Source organism: Camarhynchus parvulus, chromosome 4 (assembly GCF_901933205.1).
Source record: "Camarhynchus parvulus chromosome 4, STF_HiC, whole genome shotgun sequence".
Lineage (NCBI taxonomy): Eukaryota > Metazoa > Chordata > Aves > Passeriformes > Thraupidae > Camarhynchus > Camarhynchus parvulus.
This window is the reverse complement of record NC_044574.1, coordinates 9276059-9297545: the sequence shown is the minus strand read 5'-3', so window position 1 is coordinate 9297545 and position 21487 is coordinate 9276059. Positions and strand designations below refer to the sequence as shown.

Here is a 21487-nt window from a genome sequence, read left to right as displayed (position 1 = left end):
GATTCTTTTTAATGCAGACTGGTTCTTATCCAGCTAATGCTCCTGGTCACTTGTAATGTTTGTGCAGTATCCCAAGAGAACAGGAGAGTGGGATGGTCCCTTCCTTCTGGATCCTACCCCATAAACTCTTTAAAAAGTCTGAATGCTCCTCAACTTTACAGAGAGATTCAATCACAATAAAAAACCTATGCAATATCTGCTACTATATGTTGCCATATATTGCAGCAGTTCTATTACCATTATATTGCAAGGGTTCCACACTGCTGAAGTTTTGTACCTCCTTGATGTTTCTCATAGGCAGCTCCTCTAGGCACTGACTCTTCCTTGTCCTCACAGCAGCCAACTGACTCCAGTTCCTTCAACCAACTAACTCTTTTATAACACTCTTCTTATTGGCTACAGCTGTGGCCTGTTAAAATCAGGCCTGCTCCTAATCCTTAGTAATTGGCTCAGCTGCAACTTTTTAGGGGGTAAGATTGCTTTCTATACGACCTTTATTTACTCATGTTCTATCCCCCTACAACTATATGAGATAAACTTCTAGGATGAGCCAATTAAAACTTCTAGGATGAGCCTTTAAACATTGCAATAAAATCTGAGGCCCAGACCAGTTTGTTATTATATGAATTGAAAATGGTCAGCTGAGCTATGACAAAATGACAAACAATAATGATCCTTTGATTTAAGGAGGTTAGATAAGAAGCTAAGAAAAAAGGCTAAGTGCATCTTCTGAAAATGTGTAGTGCACATTTGATGTGTGATCTCTCCCAGAGCTCAGAGGTGTGGGAACAATGGAGCCGCAATAACGTATCAGATGAGATGTTCACCTTGCCAGGTAGCTGTCTGCTACCCCCTTGACTGCTTTATTTCCCTAATGTGATTAATTTCTACTTTATGGGTATTGTTAGAGGCTATTGGATGGAACTCTGAGTTTTCTGATGAGTGACACTATACAGGGCTTTGAGATCAAGCAAATATAAGGCAAAACTTTAAAATTACCATTCTAGTATTTAAATGTAAAAAAATATGCAGAAGAATTCAAAGTGTGTTTTCTCAGGTCGTCATTCAGAGCAAGCATAAATTTTTTTCACTAATCCTGTTTAAAATCCAGATTTCATTCCTTTTAATTTGTGCATTGTCAGCAGGAAAAATTAGGAAAGAGACTGAAAAAAATCTTAAAATATGAAAAAAAAGAAAAAAAAAAAGAAGGAAAGTATGGACTCCATCTTGCTAAGTACTGCGGATTCTTGTAAGGCACACAATTCATTCCAAGTACACCTTTTATGGATGAAGATTTAGGTAACAAAGAAAACTCATAAATCTAAGCCCCTATTAAATGATGAAATACATAGATATACATACATACATATATATATATATAATATTTGATATGAGATGTCTAAGAATATTTGATATGAGATCTCGTAAGAATTTACTAAAAAAGGCAAAAGCAAACCTGAATAACTAAATGGCAGAGTCAGAGAGGATGTAGTTCCAATGAAAGCAGGATTGTGACATTTTGAATCTAAAACAATTGCTGCCTTGAGCAAATGGTGTTATTTATGAAGAAACTGCAGAAAATAGTATCTCTGTTAGTAAACAGAAAGTCCATCATAAAAGTGGTCAAGCCTGTAAGAAACAAGCCCAACAGAAATTCTCTCAACTATCTCTGCTAGAAAGTTAAATTTCAGTTGTTTTCAAGATCTTTATTAGATCAGAATTTCTGCATTCATGTTCTGGGTAATTTGATATGAAGTGCTATGGCAAACCTGTGCTTTTCAAATGCACTTTGCAGAGGTGGCCAAAAGCAGACAAACAGGGAACAACAGGACACCACTTGTGCCCCAGTCATCTCCTATGCAGTGGAGACTACAGCATAAAAATGCAATTGCCTGTCTACATTTACTCCACTTTGCTGCTCTGAGTTAACAACTCAGTCAGAAGTATTAGGATGAACACAGAAGTTCTTACTCTTTCTTACACCTTGAGCAAGAATAACCACTATATGGCCTTGAGACAAGCAACAGGGTGACAGAAAGAGCAGCTTGGGGACAGCTGTGCCCCCCAACATCAGCACTGACTGGCAGTCCTGGGGACCACAGGACAAAATGTCTTGGCATGAAACATAATCAGCTGAATCTGCTTTCAGACACAGAAGGTACCAAGTGTTCTGTTTCTACCTGTAAAAATTGAGATTAGTTGAGCAGCCTGCAGCTGTATCACCTAAGGAAGTGATCTCATCACTACTCAACTAAACAAGACTGGGCAGGAGGAGGACTTGGACAGGAAATCCCAAAGGTGAGCCAGGTGTTGGTTAAGCCCTGCAGATAATCTGGTGAATCAAACCCGAGCCAGTGCTTTAAACCAGTTAGGATACTCTCTCAATAAAAAGTGCATTGTGTCCTTTACAAATTTCATCAAGGGTATTTACAGTTTATCTGTATATCTGAAATAATAATGGCTTTGGGAAAATAACATGTTGGGTAGGTGTAATTTCTAGCACTAATTTCTAAATGAATTCTTTCTGTGGGGCTTTGTGCTGAGCTTTATGTCAGTGGGATGTATTTTCAGAGAAGGTCAAGTGATCCTGAAATGGTACAGTATGACAGATTGTATATTTATAGCACCTTCTGTATGAGGTTTTCAAAACACTTCACTGGCATTAATTGTATTTAATGAGATTGCTTTTGGCTAATATAATTTTGTACATGCAGGAACTATGGCATGGAGCAGGTAAGAGATTAGATTTGCTCCAAGCAACACACCAAGTCATTGGTGCCAACAAAAATTAATAAACACTAATTTGTGAGCATTTATTCTGTCCATCAAAGCAACTTTTTACCTTTTTAAGTACACTTTAATCACACATTTTTCTGAAACAGTTAGCAGTTAGCAAAGTTTGCAGGTATGTCTGAGCCCTTCAGCGTAAGGAAGGCCAGACAATTTACAGGTGAAAGTAACACATGCAGTGATCATCTTCTGTTCATTGAATATTAAAAATGTCAGAAGACAAAACAGATCTTGAACAGATACAAATATCTGACAGTATTCTCTCTATGGCATTGAATTCCAGCTTTTTCTAATTACTAAGTGTTTAAGTTGTTAAAAAACCCCAATTCTGTCTGAATTTATCCTGAATGGTACTGGGAAGAAAATGTGATTCTTGTCTAATTATGTGCTGATTAGTTTTACTTTCCCCTTTTGGGAAGACCCTAATACCTGTAGCCTGCTTCCATGGATGTGTTTTTCCTGCTCTCTGGCACACAGCTGTAGCTGGGAATCAGTCAGGTTTCCTCAAGGAGAGAAGAGACTGGGTAAGAAGGGCTTTGAACATAAACAATTTCCAGCATGGGTTACTACAAGAAATAGCATGAATTAAATGGAGAAATATCTGCAAAAGGGAAGCTTTTCCACCATGGGTGTATCATAATAAGGCTGGTTACAGTGGGACGTGTGTGAAGGGGCCAGAGAAATCAGAAAAGGAGAGAAAGAAAAGCTCTTCTCTCTGGAGTGAAAAAAGGAAAAAAATATCACCCATGCTCTGTTTGAGACTTCTCAGGCTAAGGACATAATTTAGGTGAAACAAATATTTTAGAAAGAAGATAATATTTGATGAAAAGATAAAAAAGCTTTCACCTCCTGAGAGAACTGTGCAATAGTATGTAGTGAACTTGTCTTCTAGGAAGAACATGCACATTTTGCAGATACAGCCTGATTATTTTAGAGTGCTTCATTTATCAGTGCTAGTCCTCTCCAAGGGTCTAATCAAAATGCTGTAAAAATGAAAGAAAATATTCCTACTGATGTCACCAGGGTGTGAATCAGTCACCAGAACCCAGTCTTCTTTCTCTCTGAAGTCAGGGGGAAAAACCCCTGGGATCTTTGGATTTAAGTAGGAAAATATCCTGCTTCTACTATTCACCATCTATGTTGCAGTCACAAGCTAGTATTTTCATCTAGAGCAGACAGTGCTGACCAATGCTTTATTAAGAGGTACGGGGAACATTATTTTCCCTTTTACTTAATATCAGATCCCAGAACACTGCAGAAAACTCAAATTCCATCATTTCCTTACAAAGATCCTAGTCTAAATTTATGTCAGTAACTAAAAATACAAATTAGACTTCTATAATTTAGTAGGATTTTTTATTGCACCAAATCTATAATTCTTGCATTACATTGTCTTCATATTTAAATCTATGACTTTTGACATTTAAGGATTTTACTCCCAATTGAGTAAAATCAGTTAAGTGGGCATGTATGAGACACAGCTGAACCAGCACTATGGAGAGTTGTGCCAAATCACACCATGTTCTTGTGAAATGGGAAGCTCATAAACATATCTTGCTATCAGCATGAAGGGATAAAGGAGCAGAACAGTGAATTTGGGGTGGCAGTTCTGGTTTTACAGAAATAAGCTCTTCCGTAGCTGGGATGTATGGAGGAAGGTCAATATGATGGGTCTGATCCTGCAGCTCTGATTGAAGCAGATAATCCAACTGAAAATGAAGGGAGTTATGTGCATAGAGAGAGGCACAGACATTGCCCGGTAACTCCTGTGTTAAAATCTGTCTCCAGTTATCATGGCCAAAGCTTGATTCTGACAGTCACAAGGAAGAATAATACCTGGGATGCTTCAGTTAGGTAGAAAATTTAATCTTTTCAAAATGAACAGATGCAGTCCAGTCCTATAAAAGGTCTGATGGAATGATATCCTTGTGTACAACATGCACTGGATGAAAGATCACCTTTGAACATGGATCATTTTTGATAGATTTAAGTGAAGAATGCTTAATAAAAGGAAGGGGGTTTAGTACACAGGAATGAAAATGTTATCTGGACAGCATCAGTCTGATAAAAGGAGCATTAAAAATCCTTTAGGAAGATAAACAAGGAGAAGTAATCTGGCCATTCAAATGAAGAACAACAGGAACAGATGTAAATTTGAATGTGAATATATAATAATTTAAAGATGTGAGACAGACTTAGGAATTTTTAAAAGTTAATGTCTTATTCAGGATAATTCAAATTGAATTCTGTTTTAATAGCAACAAGGTCAAATATTGAAGTAAAAGCATTTAACTGGACTTATTTGTTTTTAGGAGGTTTGAGGGAATGATTCTTTGTGATTGAAGCTGAGAGTTTGTTTTTGCAACTAGGAGTCATCCATCATATTGCTAATGAATCTGTGGTTTTATTGAAAATATTTGCAATGAAAAACAAGTCCAATATTATGTAAGAAACATTGTAAACTACAGTACAATAAACATGAAGACTGTAAATAACTAAATTACAACTCAAAGCTCCAGGAAGAACATAAAGTCTGATCACTCACTGAGAACAATAAACAGAAATTTCTTTTATGGTGTAAAGTTTACATGTAGCAGAAATAAAATATATGGAGTTTAACACCTCTAGACTGATTTTGATCATAACCTTCTAGTTAGAGGAAATTGTGTTATTAATCTCCCATTATTCAATAATTTAAAATCCTTCCATATTTTATCTCTTTTTCTCTAAAACAAAAGGATGATAATCAGTGAGTTTTCCTAACTCCATTTTTATACAGAAGTCTGAAATGGAGTTGGAAGATAGGAACTGAGATTTGGATGTGTCTTTCTTGCTTCCTGAGTGGCCTTGTAGAGATTGTGTTCTCTCCTGACACCTTGGTTTTAAACACTGACAGCTCCCTGGCACTCAGCAATTTGTTTTTGCATTTCCATCACACCAGAAGAACATTCTATCTTTATACATGCAGTGGTTCAGACAAACCTGAACTTCTGTCCCAGTAATAGTTTACCTTTCTTTAACCTCACTTTCTTTTTTTTGGCACTAATTTTCTGATTTCCTATTTGTATATTGAAACACTGAGTGGCTGCAAAGTGCAATGAGTGAAAAATGTATCCCAGTGGTTATTTGATGTGGTATCTTCTTGATCTACCTCAATTACAAAAATGCAGGGCAAGATGGGTGCTTCTTTCAAGCAGCACACAGGGATTAGGTGTGCAGCCATGGCTGCTGTAAATGGGCTGTGTAAATCCCACATACAGCCAGGAAAAAATCTCTGGAGAGCAGAATCTAATGCCACCATTTCCTACAAATAAACTGCTTTTCTCATGAACACCAAGGTATGTACAGGGTAATGCTGCTAACTTTGGAAGTATATTCAGAAGCAGAGTGTACAGCCAAATGTTTTCCAAAGGGATTTTTGTCTCAAAGCTTGAAACAAGATTTCCTACACTGAGAGAATATGCTAAGATGGAACAGACATTTGAATAAAATTATAAAGATGCATTAAGAAGTTAAAATAATAATAATATTCAAGAGGTTGGTTCTGCTTCTGCTGAAGTTAAGGGGTAACCTCCCATGTTATTTGAGAGGAACAAGTTGAGAGCAGCTCACATGACCTCATAGAAGTAACTGATTTTTGGCAGGAAGTTGTCATTTTTCCAAGTTTTTATCTAACTATTTGGAAATATTGAGTAGTTTCAAACCAAATGCAGGGAAACAGTTGGGGATGTATTTTCAAAATGGCACACAGGGGTCAGCAGTGCCTTACAAACTCTGGCCTTTGGGTTTTCTTACGAAAAATCCATGCACAAGTGAAAAACAGCCGTTTGCATTTGTTTTGTGTGAATTTAAGCAGTGAACTCCCCTGAAGATTCTGTGTGTCCATGGCCAGTCCAGGGCAAGCAGAGCTTTCATTACAACACAGGACAAGCCATGCTGGCTCAGTGTGGGAGCTCAAACTGAGAGAAGAGATCCTGTCTCACCTATCTTCTGTGGCTTCTGCCTCTTGTGGGCTTCAGTTTGAAAAGAGAGAGAGAGAGATTTCTCATTTGACTGAGGTACAGTAGAGATTGGAACTGCATGTGCAAGAACTTTGAGGTGAGAGAACAATACCAAAGAGGTGAGCAGGACTTGCTGCACAGGGACAATAGCACTGGGACCACTTGAAGAGATGGAACTGGGACAGGTTAAATAAAGACACCTGGGCGAGTAAACTTGAGGGCAAGAGAAAGGACAGAGATAGAAAAAGGATGAAGCATAGAACAGAACTCAGTTTATCCTTCTCTGCCATCTACTCAATATTTGGCTAGCAGAGTATTCCAAACCTCTACAATACAGCCATTGTGCACTGTCAAAATATAAACATTTCTACATAGTTTTTATGAAAGACCAAAATATACTATTTCACATAATCATGTATTTTGACTTTTAATTATTTACATAACCTCATGTGCATCTAGAAATAAAAAATAATATTTTGCTGAAGATTGACTGTGCTCTGAACTGTTGTCACCTTTGCAGCAGCAGAGTGAAACCAAAAGAAACCTGTTGGATTTTGATCAGAATATTCAACAATGACTGATTGTATACTTAGTAAAGATACAATATGGAAATCTATTAACTCCTTCTTACTATCATCTGCAAATCAAGTATATTTTCAACCAGATGGCTTCAACCCAATTTATTTCTTGCCTCTTTCTTTTTCTTATACATTCATATTGTAAAGTCCTTCACTTTAAAATATAATTGTTTGCCCACTTTCACTTCTTTTTCTGTGCCTTGGTTCACCAGCTATTTTTATGGCTTTAATTTGCAAGGATTCCCACAAGAACGGTCTCCTGCAGTTGGTAAATGGTTGACAGGGATATTTGGATCAAGACAGATTGTGCCTTCCAGACTCCCTCCTGTAGCACTGCATCCAACTTCCTTTCATAACATATTCCCATTTATCATGTACACAAATAAGAGCCCTAAACTTCAGCCTAGGATGCTGACCCTTCTCTGGGACATTTCCTTCTCATTGTTGTCAGTTTCATTTCAACAGTACAAAGACAAAGCTTCAGCACTCTCATGCTTCTTCTTTCCTTAGTTATTGGTTCTATTGCCACCCTGCCTGTCAGTTAAAGCCATAACTCCAGAGGTCATTTTACATGCAGATTACTCCCCAGGGTATCATCACCAGTTCATGTGCACATCTTCTTCACTCTTTTTGAACAGCATATGTCAAATAGTATTTTCCTATCACTTCCTAGCTAAAAATCTAAGGTAGTATCTCAGAATTTTCTGCTTTATTGAAATAAGTGTCTCTGTTGTGGGTTTAACCAATCCCATCTCAGTAAACCAACCATCTGGAATGCTACTGTTAAGTTCATCCTGCCAGTCCATTGATCTGACCCACTTACTCCACCTACCATCTCACAGTTGATTCTAGCACATTAAACTAAAGCTGCCTGTCAAGATGCTTCACAACTCAGTTCCATTCTGCATTTCATTTCTTACTCTTTACTGATGTCTTCCCCATTTCTGAGCAGCCAAGGATGCCCATCTCTTCATTTCCTTTATTAGATTTCCAAAGGAGTAATTTTGTTTCATTTCAATCAGTTCCTACACATATTGCTCTTAAAATCTACTTTATTCTGACAGAGGTTTTGCTCTGCAAAATGTCCTTGGCTCCTGGCAGTTCAGGTGACAATGTGTGGCTGTCAGAGGTTCTTATTTTGAGGATCTGGCACTTGACAAGACTGGCATCACAGTGGCTCCTGCAGCCCCTGCCAATGGGGCACTGAACTCCCTTGACCCTGTTCTGGAATGACTTGGATGTACTGTGTTTTTATTTTGAGAGAAATAATCTAGCCCAAAATTGTTGCTTTCATCAGGAACATCCCCAGACAGGTGAACAATAGGCTAAGGAGGACATTTCATGGAGGTCATCAAGTTATCAAAGAACTAAACAAGACACCTCAGATATCACATTAGAAGATATAAAGACTCTAAACCATCCAAATACAATAAAGATATACACCATGAATGAAACCTACAGTGTTAATATCTGAATGCACTCTAAGGGAATGGAAAACTATTAAAAGAGTTTAAAAGAACAGAAGACTTGTAGAGAAATCAACTGTGATATACTGCACACCTAAATCAGCAAATAAATAATTATGGAGCTGTGTCTTTTAATTACTTAGATTTCATCTCTTGGAATCTGACTCTTCGGATTTTTTTTTTGGTCAGACAACCTGAGCTTTGCTATTTGTTATGCTGCTGGATGAGACAAACAAATATAAATCTAGTCTGTGGTTTAGAGCCAGGCTGTTAATCAGGATACAAACTGAAGGAAGTTTCTGCACGGGTTAGTTAATATTGGCTAATTGGTAAATTACCAAGCCTGGAAATCACGTGTACAAAAATGCTACAGTATTTTTAGGATCATATTCCTCTTATGAAACAGAAAAGAAAGAAGTGAGTTTTTCATGATGAATTTGAATCACCTCTTTGCTACTGAAACAAAGCTGAATTTTATATAAACACAGATCTTACTTTTTACTTTCTTTGATAAATCCTGTGTAGTAGGTGACCAAAAACTAGCCCAGAGAAAGATTTTGGCCTTACCTTTGGCCTCAGCTATCCTCCTTGTCCTTCCCCTTCTGAGAAGGTTTATTATGAAACTTTAGATTCATATTTCTCTAATGGAGTTACTGGAGTTTTGTCTTTCTACCACTTTTCCTGGGCTGAGAAGAACAATGATCTGAAGACTCATTTTTATAAGCATTTATTTTGGCAGCAGTGGTAACTGGATTTACCTGCTCTCTGCCCAGTGAAAAATGATTATTTTGAAACTGGATCAGTTCCCCGATGTAATTCAGAGTATGAATCACAAAGAGTTATGCCAGGACTACAAGGCAGGAGGGCAGGAAGGAAGGGGCCTGAGTGGCAACTGCTGGAGAAGGCAAGCACCCAAGGAATGGGTGTGAAGCCACTGCTCAGCCCCAGCTTCCTTATCACACCTCCATGGTTTTATATTCTTTTAGTCATTGTATTTATGCAAAATCAATGCAAAAGATTGTCTGACTGGCACAGCAGTGGTTTCTACCTTATTGTCAGAAGGGGAAATGAGCACTGGAGCCACATGGCAGTGTGGAATCAGGACCCCAACAACGCCATTTGATAACAATGGCACACACAGACAATAGCAGTCTAAACAACATTGCTGGCTTCCCTTAGAGGTTTGCTAAAGCTGATTGACTCCACCAGCTGCCTCAGCACAAGTCAGGGTGACACTGAGGACAGAGAGGTGACACACTATGGTCAGGAAGGGATGGGAACTGCTTCAGCCAGAACAGACACAAATGGGAAAATCATGCTCTGGTTACTTGCAGTATTAAATTAGAATCTGCTGGCTGATTTATTGTCACTGTTCTATCCCACTGTTCTGGTGGTCACTTATGTCCTCAAAGCAAGAATACCTGACCCTGTGACTCAGCTTCTGAACTGCATTTGTCCATACAAATGGGTGGTGCTGTCAGAAACTTCTACTTGGGAGGAAGAAAAGAACAAGAATCTTCAAAACAGCTTAGTCAGAAGTGGAACAGAAATTTTCCCTATGACTATCTCATCAATTTTAGAAGGTTGTTGCTTTTTTTTCCACTTTTCTTGTTGATACCCAAGCAGTTTTTCAACCCCTCTGATCTTTATTGCCTTGTTTTCTGGTGATAACCATAAGAAATTTGGACTTTACTCACTAACAAAAAATGTCACTGTAGGGGAAATCAATAAAAGTTACAACAACATGTTAGAAAACAGATACCTTTGCATTTAAAATCACACAGTAACAAAGTAAACTGTGTAAGATAAACCAAAACTTAATATACCTGCAACATCATAGCTGTTTCATTCAGGAAATCCTCCAAGCTCTGATTTTCAGGGTTAAACTTGTTAAGCTGTTGCACTATTAGTGCAATAAGTTCTCTATGGCTGACCATCTTCACCATGGAGAATCCTATAAATACAGAAAATCATTATTTTTTCGTGCCTCCTTCAGTTGTGGCATAATGCATGGTGGTGATAGGCTCATACAGAAGTTACACTGCAGTAATGGAGAAGAGAACATTTAGGTCAAGATTTCAAAACCACAGTTACTCAGAACAGCTGACAGAAGAAATGAAAATACAGTACAAACATTGAGAAAATAGAAGACAAAATTACATATTGCAAAAATCTCAAAATATGTTAAGGATAAATGTTACAGCACCAGGTTATTTGACAAAATAGAATTAAAGATAATATAGAAAAAAGCATGGATTTTTGCCTGTGTGCATACAGGTCCTACTTAACACACTGCTCTTCCCAGTGAGATGTATCAGAAAGCAAAATTTTAGTGTTAAATTTCATCACATGTTGCTGTAAACAGTCTGTTTTTCAAAAGAAACAAAAGAACAGGAACAGAGAGGAATTCTAAGGAAGCAATGACTGTTGGTCAGCAGGCTGGGCCGTGATCACAGCATTTCAGTGGTCTGGGCCACTGCCAAGGCTTCTGAAGGCACAGCAGTTCAGTATTTATGCTTGATGCTTTGCTTGTGAAATGACTGGACTTTGTCTATCTCAAATGAAGCCTTACCCATATGTCTGAGAATGTGTAGGACTTGTTACTTCGATTTTAATGTTCAGATGACAAGAACTATAATGCATCTGTTCCTACACACACATGTTGTTGTGTATGAAGGAGCAATGACAGCAATTATCAGGCCTGAAAGTCATTAAGCTGGTTTAGCAATGGGAAAAAAAGAGAGCAAAAGTAACTTTCCATGGTGAAAATAAAAATGTAATTTTGAAAATAATTCTTGTATTCTATATATCATCATATTTTGATGTCAGAAAAGAATGCCTGATCCAGATGATTCATTCTCATTGTGGTAAACATAATTCATTTCTTGCTTTTAAATATTAGGATAATATTTCCAGACACAGTTGTATTGTACTCTGCCTTTCAGCACCATCTTTCTCAATAATTGCCTAAATAGCACTTTTCATTACTAATCTTGAAGAACTGAAAAAAAGAGTTTGTTTGTGATTATATTCAATATAGCCATTTAGGTGCCTGTTATGATCAAGACAAAATGTCCAAATAAAAAAAAAGTCCAGCAAAACAGGGTTGGATCATGACAAGGGATGGCAAATACAGAAAGAGGCATCACTGTGCAAGGGAATCACTTACTCCCCTCCTCTGAGAATCATTTGTTTCTCAGGTAAGAACCTGCCAAGGCTCTTACACTCACAAGGGATTTTGGATAAGCAAGGGAGAAATATCTCTGTACTTCAGACTAAATCATAATTCAGGCTCCAACAGCTCTGCCAGTAACAAATGGTTTTTCTTCTGGCATACCAGTAAGAAATCTGAGCTCTCATGCTCCGATATCCATGCCTCCCCCCAGATAACAATCACTAAACCCCAAAATTGGAAAGTGAAAACCAAGATGTGTAGTAAAGCCTTCAGATCTCTGAACATACAGGGGTTCTTAATAGAAAGGACCCCACTTCTAATGAAAGAAGCTGCTATTATTATTGTCAATGTTTTAAAACATACACATCAGGAATAAAATGCTTTTGGCATGATATGCACCCTTATTTTCACACAATCATTTAGAAAACTACTCCAATTCTTATCTATAAAAATGACATAAATTTATACTGTGTATAAAATGGCAGAAATTTTCTTCCATTATCAGCTGTAGATTTCAATTATAAGAGGTGAGAACCTGATATAACCTTACTTTACAGTGGAGCTTGGAGATATTTTGAAAGCAATTACATAGGATAAGAGTGGCCACAATTGTAGGAATTGGTTTCAATGACCTGAAAGGTTCTTTCAGGTTTTACATCTGCTCCCACATTCCCAGCCTAGAAAGACTGTGATTGCATTTCCTCTAATGTAAGCTGTCCTTCTTTAAAAGAGCTGAACTAAGCCTCCCTGCAAAATCCAGACAGATCAGACGGAAAATGTTCACTTTGAGGATCTTAATTTTAATTTTCGTGTATTTCAATGTTTTGCATACCTACTGCAAGTGTTTTCCTTAACACGACATGGTATTTTTTATCTCTTATCTTGTAGAATTCCACCATTAAATACTTATTGTACAAAACCTTCTGCAAATAGGTTGTGTTACGTTTACGAGGCGGGTTAGCAAATGGACACCAAGGCTGGCAAAATTCCAGGGAGCAAAGCCCAGCAACCCTGTCCACAGCGTAACACAGGCCCCTTGATGTTTCCTATTGTACTTATGAACACCTAATAAATATGAACGCTGAAAGAGAGCAGGTTTAGATTAGATATTGAGGAGGAATTCTTCCCTGTGAGGGTGGTGAGGCACTGGCCCAGGCTGCCCAGAGAATCTGTGGCTGCCCCATCCCTCATCCCTGGCAGTGTCCAAGGCCAGGCTGGATGGGGCTTCGAGCAACCTGGGACAGTGGAAGTGTCCCTGCCCATGGCGGGGGCGCTGGGGACGGATGAACTTTAGGGTTCCTTCCTACCCAAACCCTTCTGTGATTCTGTGATTGTGTGAAAATAAAGGGAAGAAGGAGCCACGAGCCTGCCCGTGGCACCCGCCACTTGCACGCATCGGGGATTGCACCCGGCTCTTTCCGGAGGTGTCACGTACGGCCACATTTGCCTTGCACCGCCGCTGCCGCTGCCGTCCCCGGCTGTCCCCGCCGCTGCCGCTGCCGCTCCCGGCTGTTCCCGGCGCTCCCCATCCCGTTCCCAGCGCTCCCGCCGGGCCCGTGCCGTCCGTGTCCCTCCAGGAGCAGAGACCCCGCGCGCGCCGTTGCCAGGGAGCGCGAGGGCTGCTGGGAGCTGTAGTCCTGTTGCGAGCCGCCTCAATGTTGCAAAACGGTGCGACCGTGGACTCGGAACTACACGGGCGGAGAAACAAGATGGCGGCGGTTGTTTGCAGCCGTTGCCAAGGAGCTAGTGCCTCTCCCCCCACAGTGTTTCCGCTCACGGGCAGCCGGCGGTCGGCGACGTGCCGGTTGCCGGGACACGGACAGCGCTGGCGGGCGCAGGTAGAGCCTGCGGTTCCCGAGCGGACGCGTGCAGCGCGGTCCGCAGAAAACTACAACTCCCGGCAGCCACTGCAACAAGGCGGTCTCCGGGGCGTGGCCTGCGCGGCACGCAGTCTCTCCGCCCCCTGCGCGTGTTACGCAAATGAGCAGCCGGGTGGGCGGGGCGACTGCGCCGGCCCACCCCGGCCCGCCCCCCAATTGGGTGGGGAGGGGAGGGCGTGGGGGCGGTGTCGCGCATGCGCGGTGGGGCGGCGCTGCCGCCGGCCGCGCAATGTTTTGGGGGCGGTCGGGGCGGCGCGGAGCGCGCGGAGCCGCCGGACGGTCCCTGCGCTGACGGGAGCGCCCGGCGGCCGCTCCGCGGGACCAGGCGGCGGCGCAGGAGGAGAACGCGACCCGGCGGAGCCTCCCAGCGAGGGGCACGGCTCGCCTCGCTCCTGTGAGCGGCGCGGGTACGGAGCCGGCAGCTCCCGGGGCGGCAGCGGCGGCGGCAGCGGGGTGTCAGCGGCCGCGGTGATGATGAACAGGTTCCGAAAGTGGCTCTACAAACCCAAGGCAAGTTACGAGGAGCCGCCGCTGCCCGGGGTCACCGTCACCCCGCGGCTGAAGTCGGGACGCGGTGGCGGCGGAGCCGGGCGCGCAGCCGCGGGTCGCTCCGCGGCCGGAGGCGCCGTGAGGGGCGAGCGGAGCCCGCGGGCGCCCGGCGGGTCCCGGCGGCCGCGGCCGGAGCGCGGCGCCCGCTGCGGCGGGGGATGACAAAGCAGAGCGGCGGCCGCGGGGCTGCTCCGAGCCGGGGCGGGCTCGGGGCTCTGCCCGGCACCGCCGAGGGGCTGCGGGGCTGGCGGCCGTGCCCGGGCAGCGCTCCCGGCTGCGCTGCGGGTGCGCCGAGCCCCGAGCCCGGAGATGTTCGGGCGCTCCTGTTGTGCCATTAACGCTCTGTGTGTGCACCTGGAAACTTGGTAAGTTAGGAGATTTATTGGAAGGTGCTCTGTAGGTGAGTGTTTTGTGCCCTTCTCGCTTTGAAATTCTTGGAAGGAATCCAAGAATCGCAGTTTGCTTTGCCATGAAATTATCATCTTCTGGCTCGGGTTAAGTAACAACTGTCTGGAGGGTGATCTTGTCTGGCATGTGATGTTCGGCTCGTAAATCAAGGACATTACTGGTTTTGAACATCCATAGCATCTTTTTCTTGTCCAGGCATTACAGCAGTCAGTATCGTTATTCACTTTCTGAAGTGTTTGATTTAATTTTGGCTCCTCTTGGTCACTGTCATTCGTTTTTTCCTATGCTTTACTGTCAGTGTTGGGTCTCAGTTTGTAAACCTTCCATGTACTCGGTTCTTTTGGCTGAATTATGGCCAGTGTGTTGCAGTGAAAAAAAAAAAAGCCGAGGTGATGCTGCAAAATAAAAGTTCATATTTTGCTGGCTTTATGGATTTTACATGCAGTCCTAACTCCTGAGTACTGCTGAAGAACACATAATTGTCAGATATTGCTGCTAATAACTGCAATGGAGATAATAAAGAGATTTAGTAACCAAAAATACGCTAATAAGTTATAGATAGCTTCAATTGAATTATCTTATTTTTGTATGTTTTATACAAGGGAAAAACTAAGGGAAGAATAGTCATTGAACAAAAAGAAATACTGTTAATCTTAAATGCAGAGGAAATCTTTGTGAATATGGCTTTTTCACTGTTTTTTTAAACAAAACTCATTAGATTTCACCTTGTTTTTCTTTCTAATGGAGATTTATATTTTTGTAATAAAACTTGTTTTTTAATATCCTATGCCTTTGTTGTTAGGTGTGTGTTTGGCATTCAGGGTCTGTATCAAACAATGTATACTTAAAGTTCTGTGGGACTTCTCTGGGGTGAAGGAACTTTTCAAGCCTGTTGCAAGACACTGGGCCTCATAAATCAGGAACACCTATTGCTGTTGGTTTAGAACCAGCACCACTGCTTTTTGTTGTGTATTTGTACCTTTGCCAACAGTTTTTCTTAGTTTCAGTAGCTTGCAACATCATTTTTGTTCTGGTATTCAGAATGGGTTGCTGGTGAATTGTAAGAGCTTCAGAAAAAGGCATTTTTCCTGGTGTGCTGTTGAGTGGGTGTGGATCATGTCATTAAATACACAGAGGTTTGAATAGCACTTCTTTTATAGCGGGTGAGACAGAGGCTCTCACATGTAGAGACTGTACCTTTCCTTGTCTATTTCTTGCTTTTGTACTTAAAGGAATTTGCAAGGATTCCTACCCAAAAGATCAGTGGGTTCCAGGGTCTGTTTTGAATGTAATGTGTTTTGAGGAGGACTTTACTTAATACTTATTCTGGTGAGGGCTCTCAGGTCTCAGGATTTATGTTACTTGTAACTCTCTGTTAGGCACTATGGGCTCCAGGTGCATTTTATCAGGTAGGTTTTGCTACTCCTGGTGGTGGGGAATATTTCTTCTGAAGTATTCCAGGTCCTACTTCCATGTAATAGTACCTCTGCAAGGCATCAGATTTTGGCACCACTGGATGTTTGGCCCAGAGCTTTGATGGCTTTTCAGAGGTACTTTTGAAGGCAAGGGGTGGGATGACATCAGAGTGCAGCAAATTCATAGTACAGCCTGCTCAGAAACCTGAATATATGGTTTAGCTTAATCCTAGGGGAACTATTTCATAATTCATCCCTGAAAAAACACAGCCCCAAAATATGTAAATTAATTCAGCTTAATCGTTTTAAATGGTGGAGACAAGGAAATGGAATAGAACAGAGTGCATAACAAGGTGGATTCACAAAAGTCTTGGGGTGATCATCAGTTACTGCAAGATGCAGGACCTGCATCCAGGCAAGGATATTTACTTGGTAACTGCTGCCTCTGTTTGAACATAGCAAGAATGGCAGAGGAAATGTGGGTGTAGGAAGTGGAAAGCCTTGACTAATGTTGGGAGCATGTCACGAGAGCAGCACGACTTCCCTGGATCTTTGTTCAGTCAGTGCTCTTCCTGCCCAGCTCTGTTCCTCAAGTATGCTGATCTGCCAGATTCTGATAAACCAGATCAAGTGCCAATGGTGGAGGTAAGCAGAGAATGAAATAAATAGCAGTGATGTGATCTATAGAGCTGCTGGGAGACAGACTTTTAACTGATGTGTTGGAGACAGAGCAGAGACAAGATTTTGTTTCCAGCCTCCTGTGTCACATCGATTGTTGTTTAATTTTTAAAGTGTTGTCTGTAATATGTGTTTTGCTTTTGGGGACTGTGGATTCAATGCCTTTTTAAGTGTTTGGAGGGGAGAGGATGGTGTTTGCCTCTGAACACTTTTGCGGAGGGGTGATTTGAAGCAGTAGTGTTCTTGAATTGCAGCACATCAGTGGAACAATAGTTACTCTGTTTGACCTGCTCAGGACACTGCAGGATTCCCAGGCATCACCACCTTCCTGAGACAAAAGAATGAACCTGTCTAAATCAAGATATTTGTCTGTGTGCACAGATATAATAAAACATTTGTTCCCTGCCACTTCAGGGAATTTCTTATCTTGTACCTGCTGGAGCACTCCACAGGTGTCCAGTCAGAACCTGCTCCCAGGCAGATCTGAGCGTCCAGCCAAAATACAGAACTGGGCTGGTTTTGTAGAGATTTGAAATGCATTTGATGTCCAGAGAATTCAGAATAATATCTATGAATGCTGCTGCTTAAATCTGGAGACTAGCTTGAAAAATGCGTGGGTAACTAGCTCACAGGGGTACCTGCTTTGAATTGAGCTCATGTTTATTGATATTTTGAAAGAGCTGTTTTGTGTATGATGGGGAGAAAAAAGTCTGTCTCTAACCACAACTTGAATATGTTTTTTAATCTGTTTAACATAACAAACTGAAACATCTTCAGTGTCTGTTTATTTTTCATATTTTTATTTTAAAAATATTGCTTATTTGGTGTTTATGTCTCTGGATTTTCTTGCTCCTAGTTTCTTTCACATAGTAAATGTGAACTTCTAGCAGTTAAGAATTTCTTATGTTTCAGTCCAAATCTGTAGTTGTTGGTAGTAAAGCTACTGCTTTGTGAATGCCTGGTTCCAGTTAAAGGATGCTCACAAAATATGCATGAAGTCTGGAGGTTTTGCAGGTGTGGTTTTTAACACCCCCTCCTCTAAGACTGACCGAAGTGCAGCTGTGCCCTCAGTGCCTGTTGTAAATCAAAGGCTCTCTAACTCCCATGGGGATGTGAAGGTGGGTTCAGGAAATGGCCCCAACTTGTAGCTGGGAGTGAACACTTACTGCCAAGTGGGTACTCAGCACAGCTCTTTCACACCCTTCAGAGGCTGAGCATCTTCTCCCCCTAGAGTGCTTGAGATGCTGGGAACTGTAGTTGCTTTCTTCCCATGTGTTTGTTCTGAAATACTGTTCGTGGGTTTCTTAAATCTGATAATTACTTTCTGCAGCTGGATTAGCAGATACATCTTCAAGAGGTCCTTGCTGCCTGTTAATATGTGGTGCTCTGTGAGCAGAAATAGCATTTAGGGATAGGTGGAATGGCAGATACTTGGAGAAGGCTTGTTTCCATGTCTGTGCATAGTGCCTTTTTCTTACCATTTTTAAGGTTCTTTTTAGCTATATTTCTATGAAAGTGAGCCATAGTTAGTAATAATTGTTGCTACTAATAGTTGTTAAAGGACTTGAAACAGCAGATAGGTATGCTAATTTAAGAAAAAGCTTAATAGATAGTAAAAGGGTATCTTGGAACAAGCAAGCAAGATGAAGAGAGTATGCCTAGTGAATCTAGAGCAATTACTTAAAGTAGAAAAGTGAGAGCCAGTGGCAAAACTCAAAAATAGCCAAATAACCTCTAGGAAATTCTACATTACTGTGCACAAGGAGAAGTGCTAAAAAAAAAAAAAAAGAAAAAGGAAGGAAAAAAAAGTCCTGGGTGAATGTTGAACATCAAAAACTTCACAAAGAGTAATCTTGCCAGGGTTGCTTAATGTCAGACCGGACTCCAAAAAGTAAAAGATGGGAAATACAATAGGAAATAGCTGATTTGGTTTCTTTAATGGTATGAGAAGAAACATGTTTGCAGGATTTTTTGTAGGAAAAGATTGTAAGTAGAAAAAGGGATTTTAAATATGAATAGAAGTTCGTTAGAAGAATGGAAGGTAGTAAAAAAGTACACAGTTAACTGTGCTTAACATAATGCAAAAAGCATTTTTAAAATTGGGTCAGTTGAATGAGATGCAGGAGGAGAGAGAATTATTTTGAGCAGCATTTAAATGGATGGAAATGGTCAGAAATGTAAAAGGACAAAGCTGCTGGAATTGCCAGGCAACTATTGATAATAGTTTGGGGGAGTGAATAAAAAAGGAAGGATGATTTCCCAGTGATAGATGGAAAGCAGCTAGCATCTTATTTTAGCTATGATTTTCAAATCTTAAAAGTGAAAGGTTTGCTGTTCACAGAAGAGAATTAGAGCAAGTTTATTCTTGGGAAAAATGTCTTAGAATGAGCAGTGAAAGAACAGGTAAAAGCTATTTATAACTTACTTTCATTTGACTGGTGCCATACAGTATTCAAAACCTTTGGGCACAGCAGTCTGTGAACAAAATTTATTATTTAGTGTAATATTTATATTAGCAGCTAATGACTTTGCAAGACAGAAGATTGAGGAGTTTTTCTTCCTTGAGAAAACAGCTGTTACTGGGTTTTTGAAAAGTCACTGTTTTAATGATCAGCTCTTTGATCTCACTTATCTGTGTAATTATTCTTGTTGCCCCTCTCTGATCAGAGTCTGCAGCTATTTAACTACATTAATCAGTGTTATTGATAACAATCCCGAGGAAGGCAACTTATAAATCATCATGCATTATTCAGAGTTTTGCATATTGAATTGCTTCATTTTAGAAGCACCATCTAGTGGTTTGAACACAAGTGTGGGAGCTAATAATTCTTTGCTGATGTATTGTAGCACTGCAGCTAAATCAAGACAAGTACCTGCAGTCATATTGTTTCTTAGCCTTGGTTTACCTGTAGCTGAAAAAGGGAAGGAGGCCACTATTGCAATTGTCTAAGAGAATAGCTTGGTTTTTTTTAATTACTCTGGTGTGAAATGTATTTGTACCTTGTGAAATTATTTTTTGATGTGGATTGCTGTGAGCTGAATCATAATATATCAGATCCAAGGTCTGTCTAGCCTGATGTGATGTCTGGTGGTTATCTCTTTCTCTGTCCTGCAGCAGATGCCCAGGGACAAAGAGACAAATGGAAACTGCTGTTTCTTCTGGGCTCTTTTAAAAAGTTTGTTAGTCTGCAGCACAGGAGTTTGTTGAGCTACAGATTGCGCTTTTATAATTCAACAGCTCATGAAATTGTTTCTTTTAATGACTTTTTCAATTCATTCATATTTCTGGTCTCCATGACTGCTGGCTTCTCAGTGCTTAAAGCTGAGTTTGATTCCAGTGGAATAAACATTTTCTTTAGAACATTTTCTAAATGTTCTAAAGAAAAGAACAGTGGTGTTACCTAATGTGTCCCTTGTCGTGCAGACTCATCCTCTGGTGTTTCTCCAGGAAACCTGATTTGGATGTTTAGATTCTGTTGTTCTCCTCCCACAATGTGATGGTACTTAACAGAATTTACAAAAAAATTACTTCTTAGAAATCCCAATGCATTTGTCCTAGGTTATTTTAGAGAAATGACAAAAAAACTCCCACTAAGAATATCCTCAGCACTGGATCACAGTAGAACATTTTCTTACTGAACTAACTGAAAAATAAACAGTGCAAATGCTGTCAATGTGCTGCATTTAACTGCTTTAATAGTTATGATGATCTACTTTCCTGGCAGTTGTGCCGGCAACATTGACTTAAATTAATTCAGTAAAACTATTTTTAAATAATGGTGTTGAAAATAAATTAATTGAAGGCTCTGTATGTTTATTTGGCTCACTTTTATAGACTGACCCACCTTCACAGTGCCTGTGAAAGAGCAAGTTTCTCCAGCCTGATTGTTTTACTGGAGGATGATGCTAAATTTGAGTCTGTCTTACCTGCTCTCAGCTGAGTCTTTGTTTTCATCTTGAACTTACTCAATATTCCAACTATTCATTGTATCTCAAATGACCAGCTGGGATCACTGGCCCATGTGCCATGGCCATGATGCCATGCTTGGCCATGTGCCCCTGCTTGCATTCAGGAGGGGAGCTGCTGCATTCCCTGCTAGCTGAGGCTCTTGAATCCTACAAGCTCGAGCTGCTCCTAAGTCAGCTAAAGCAAAGCACTGAGCCTGGCTCTGGTGGACAGCTCAGTCCACCAGATAATAAATAACCTAGGATTTGCTTTTCCTTTGAGGCAATGTCAGCTGCCTGCTTCTTGAAAACAGGTGAGTGACAGAAGTTGTAATGCATTTTCTAGAAGTCTAGATTTAGGGTGGAGCAAAGAATGAGGTTTTTTTGGGAGATAGAATGTTTGGACAAATTAACTATAATGTATTCCTGGCTCAGTATGCCTTGCTGGAGTGACTGTAAGGGCTTGCTCTTATTTATTTTGATGACGAGGGTCAGACTGACAACATCCTGTTTGTCTGTTCTACCCTGCAGCCTGTAGGGCTTTCCTGCTGTCACTCCAGTAGTCAGTGGCTCTTTTGCATTACTATTTAGGCCTCTAGCTT

General features: G+C 40.8%; 2 protein-coding genes across 4 annotated transcripts in view; one reads left to right on the top strand and one right to left on the bottom strand.

Annotated features, from left to right (window-relative positions):
• Positions 1–13539, bottom strand: part of CFAP99 (cilia and flagella associated protein 99) — a 52873-nt gene extending 39334 nt beyond the window's left edge. Inside the window, exons 1-2 of the mRNA XM_030948037.1 lie at positions 13446–13539; positions 10662–10789 (exon numbers count right to left, since the gene is read on the bottom strand). Coding sequence (XP_030803897.1) covers positions 10662–10789; positions 13446–13539 — 222 coding nt within the window. The remainder of the gene's footprint in view (positions 1–10661; positions 10790–13445) is intronic.
• Positions 13540–14141: 602 nt separating this feature from the next.
• ZFYVE28 (zinc finger FYVE-type containing 28) overlaps positions 14142–21487 on the top strand; it is a 146170-nt gene continuing 138824 nt past the window's right edge. For all 3 annotated transcript variants that reach the window (XM_030947290.1, XM_030947288.1, XM_030947291.1), the window contains exon 1: positions 14142–14400. In XM_030947290.1, coding sequence (XP_030803150.1) covers positions 14362–14400 — 39 coding nt within the window. In that variant the 5' untranslated portion in view covers positions 14142–14361. The remainder of the gene's footprint in view (positions 14401–21487) is intronic.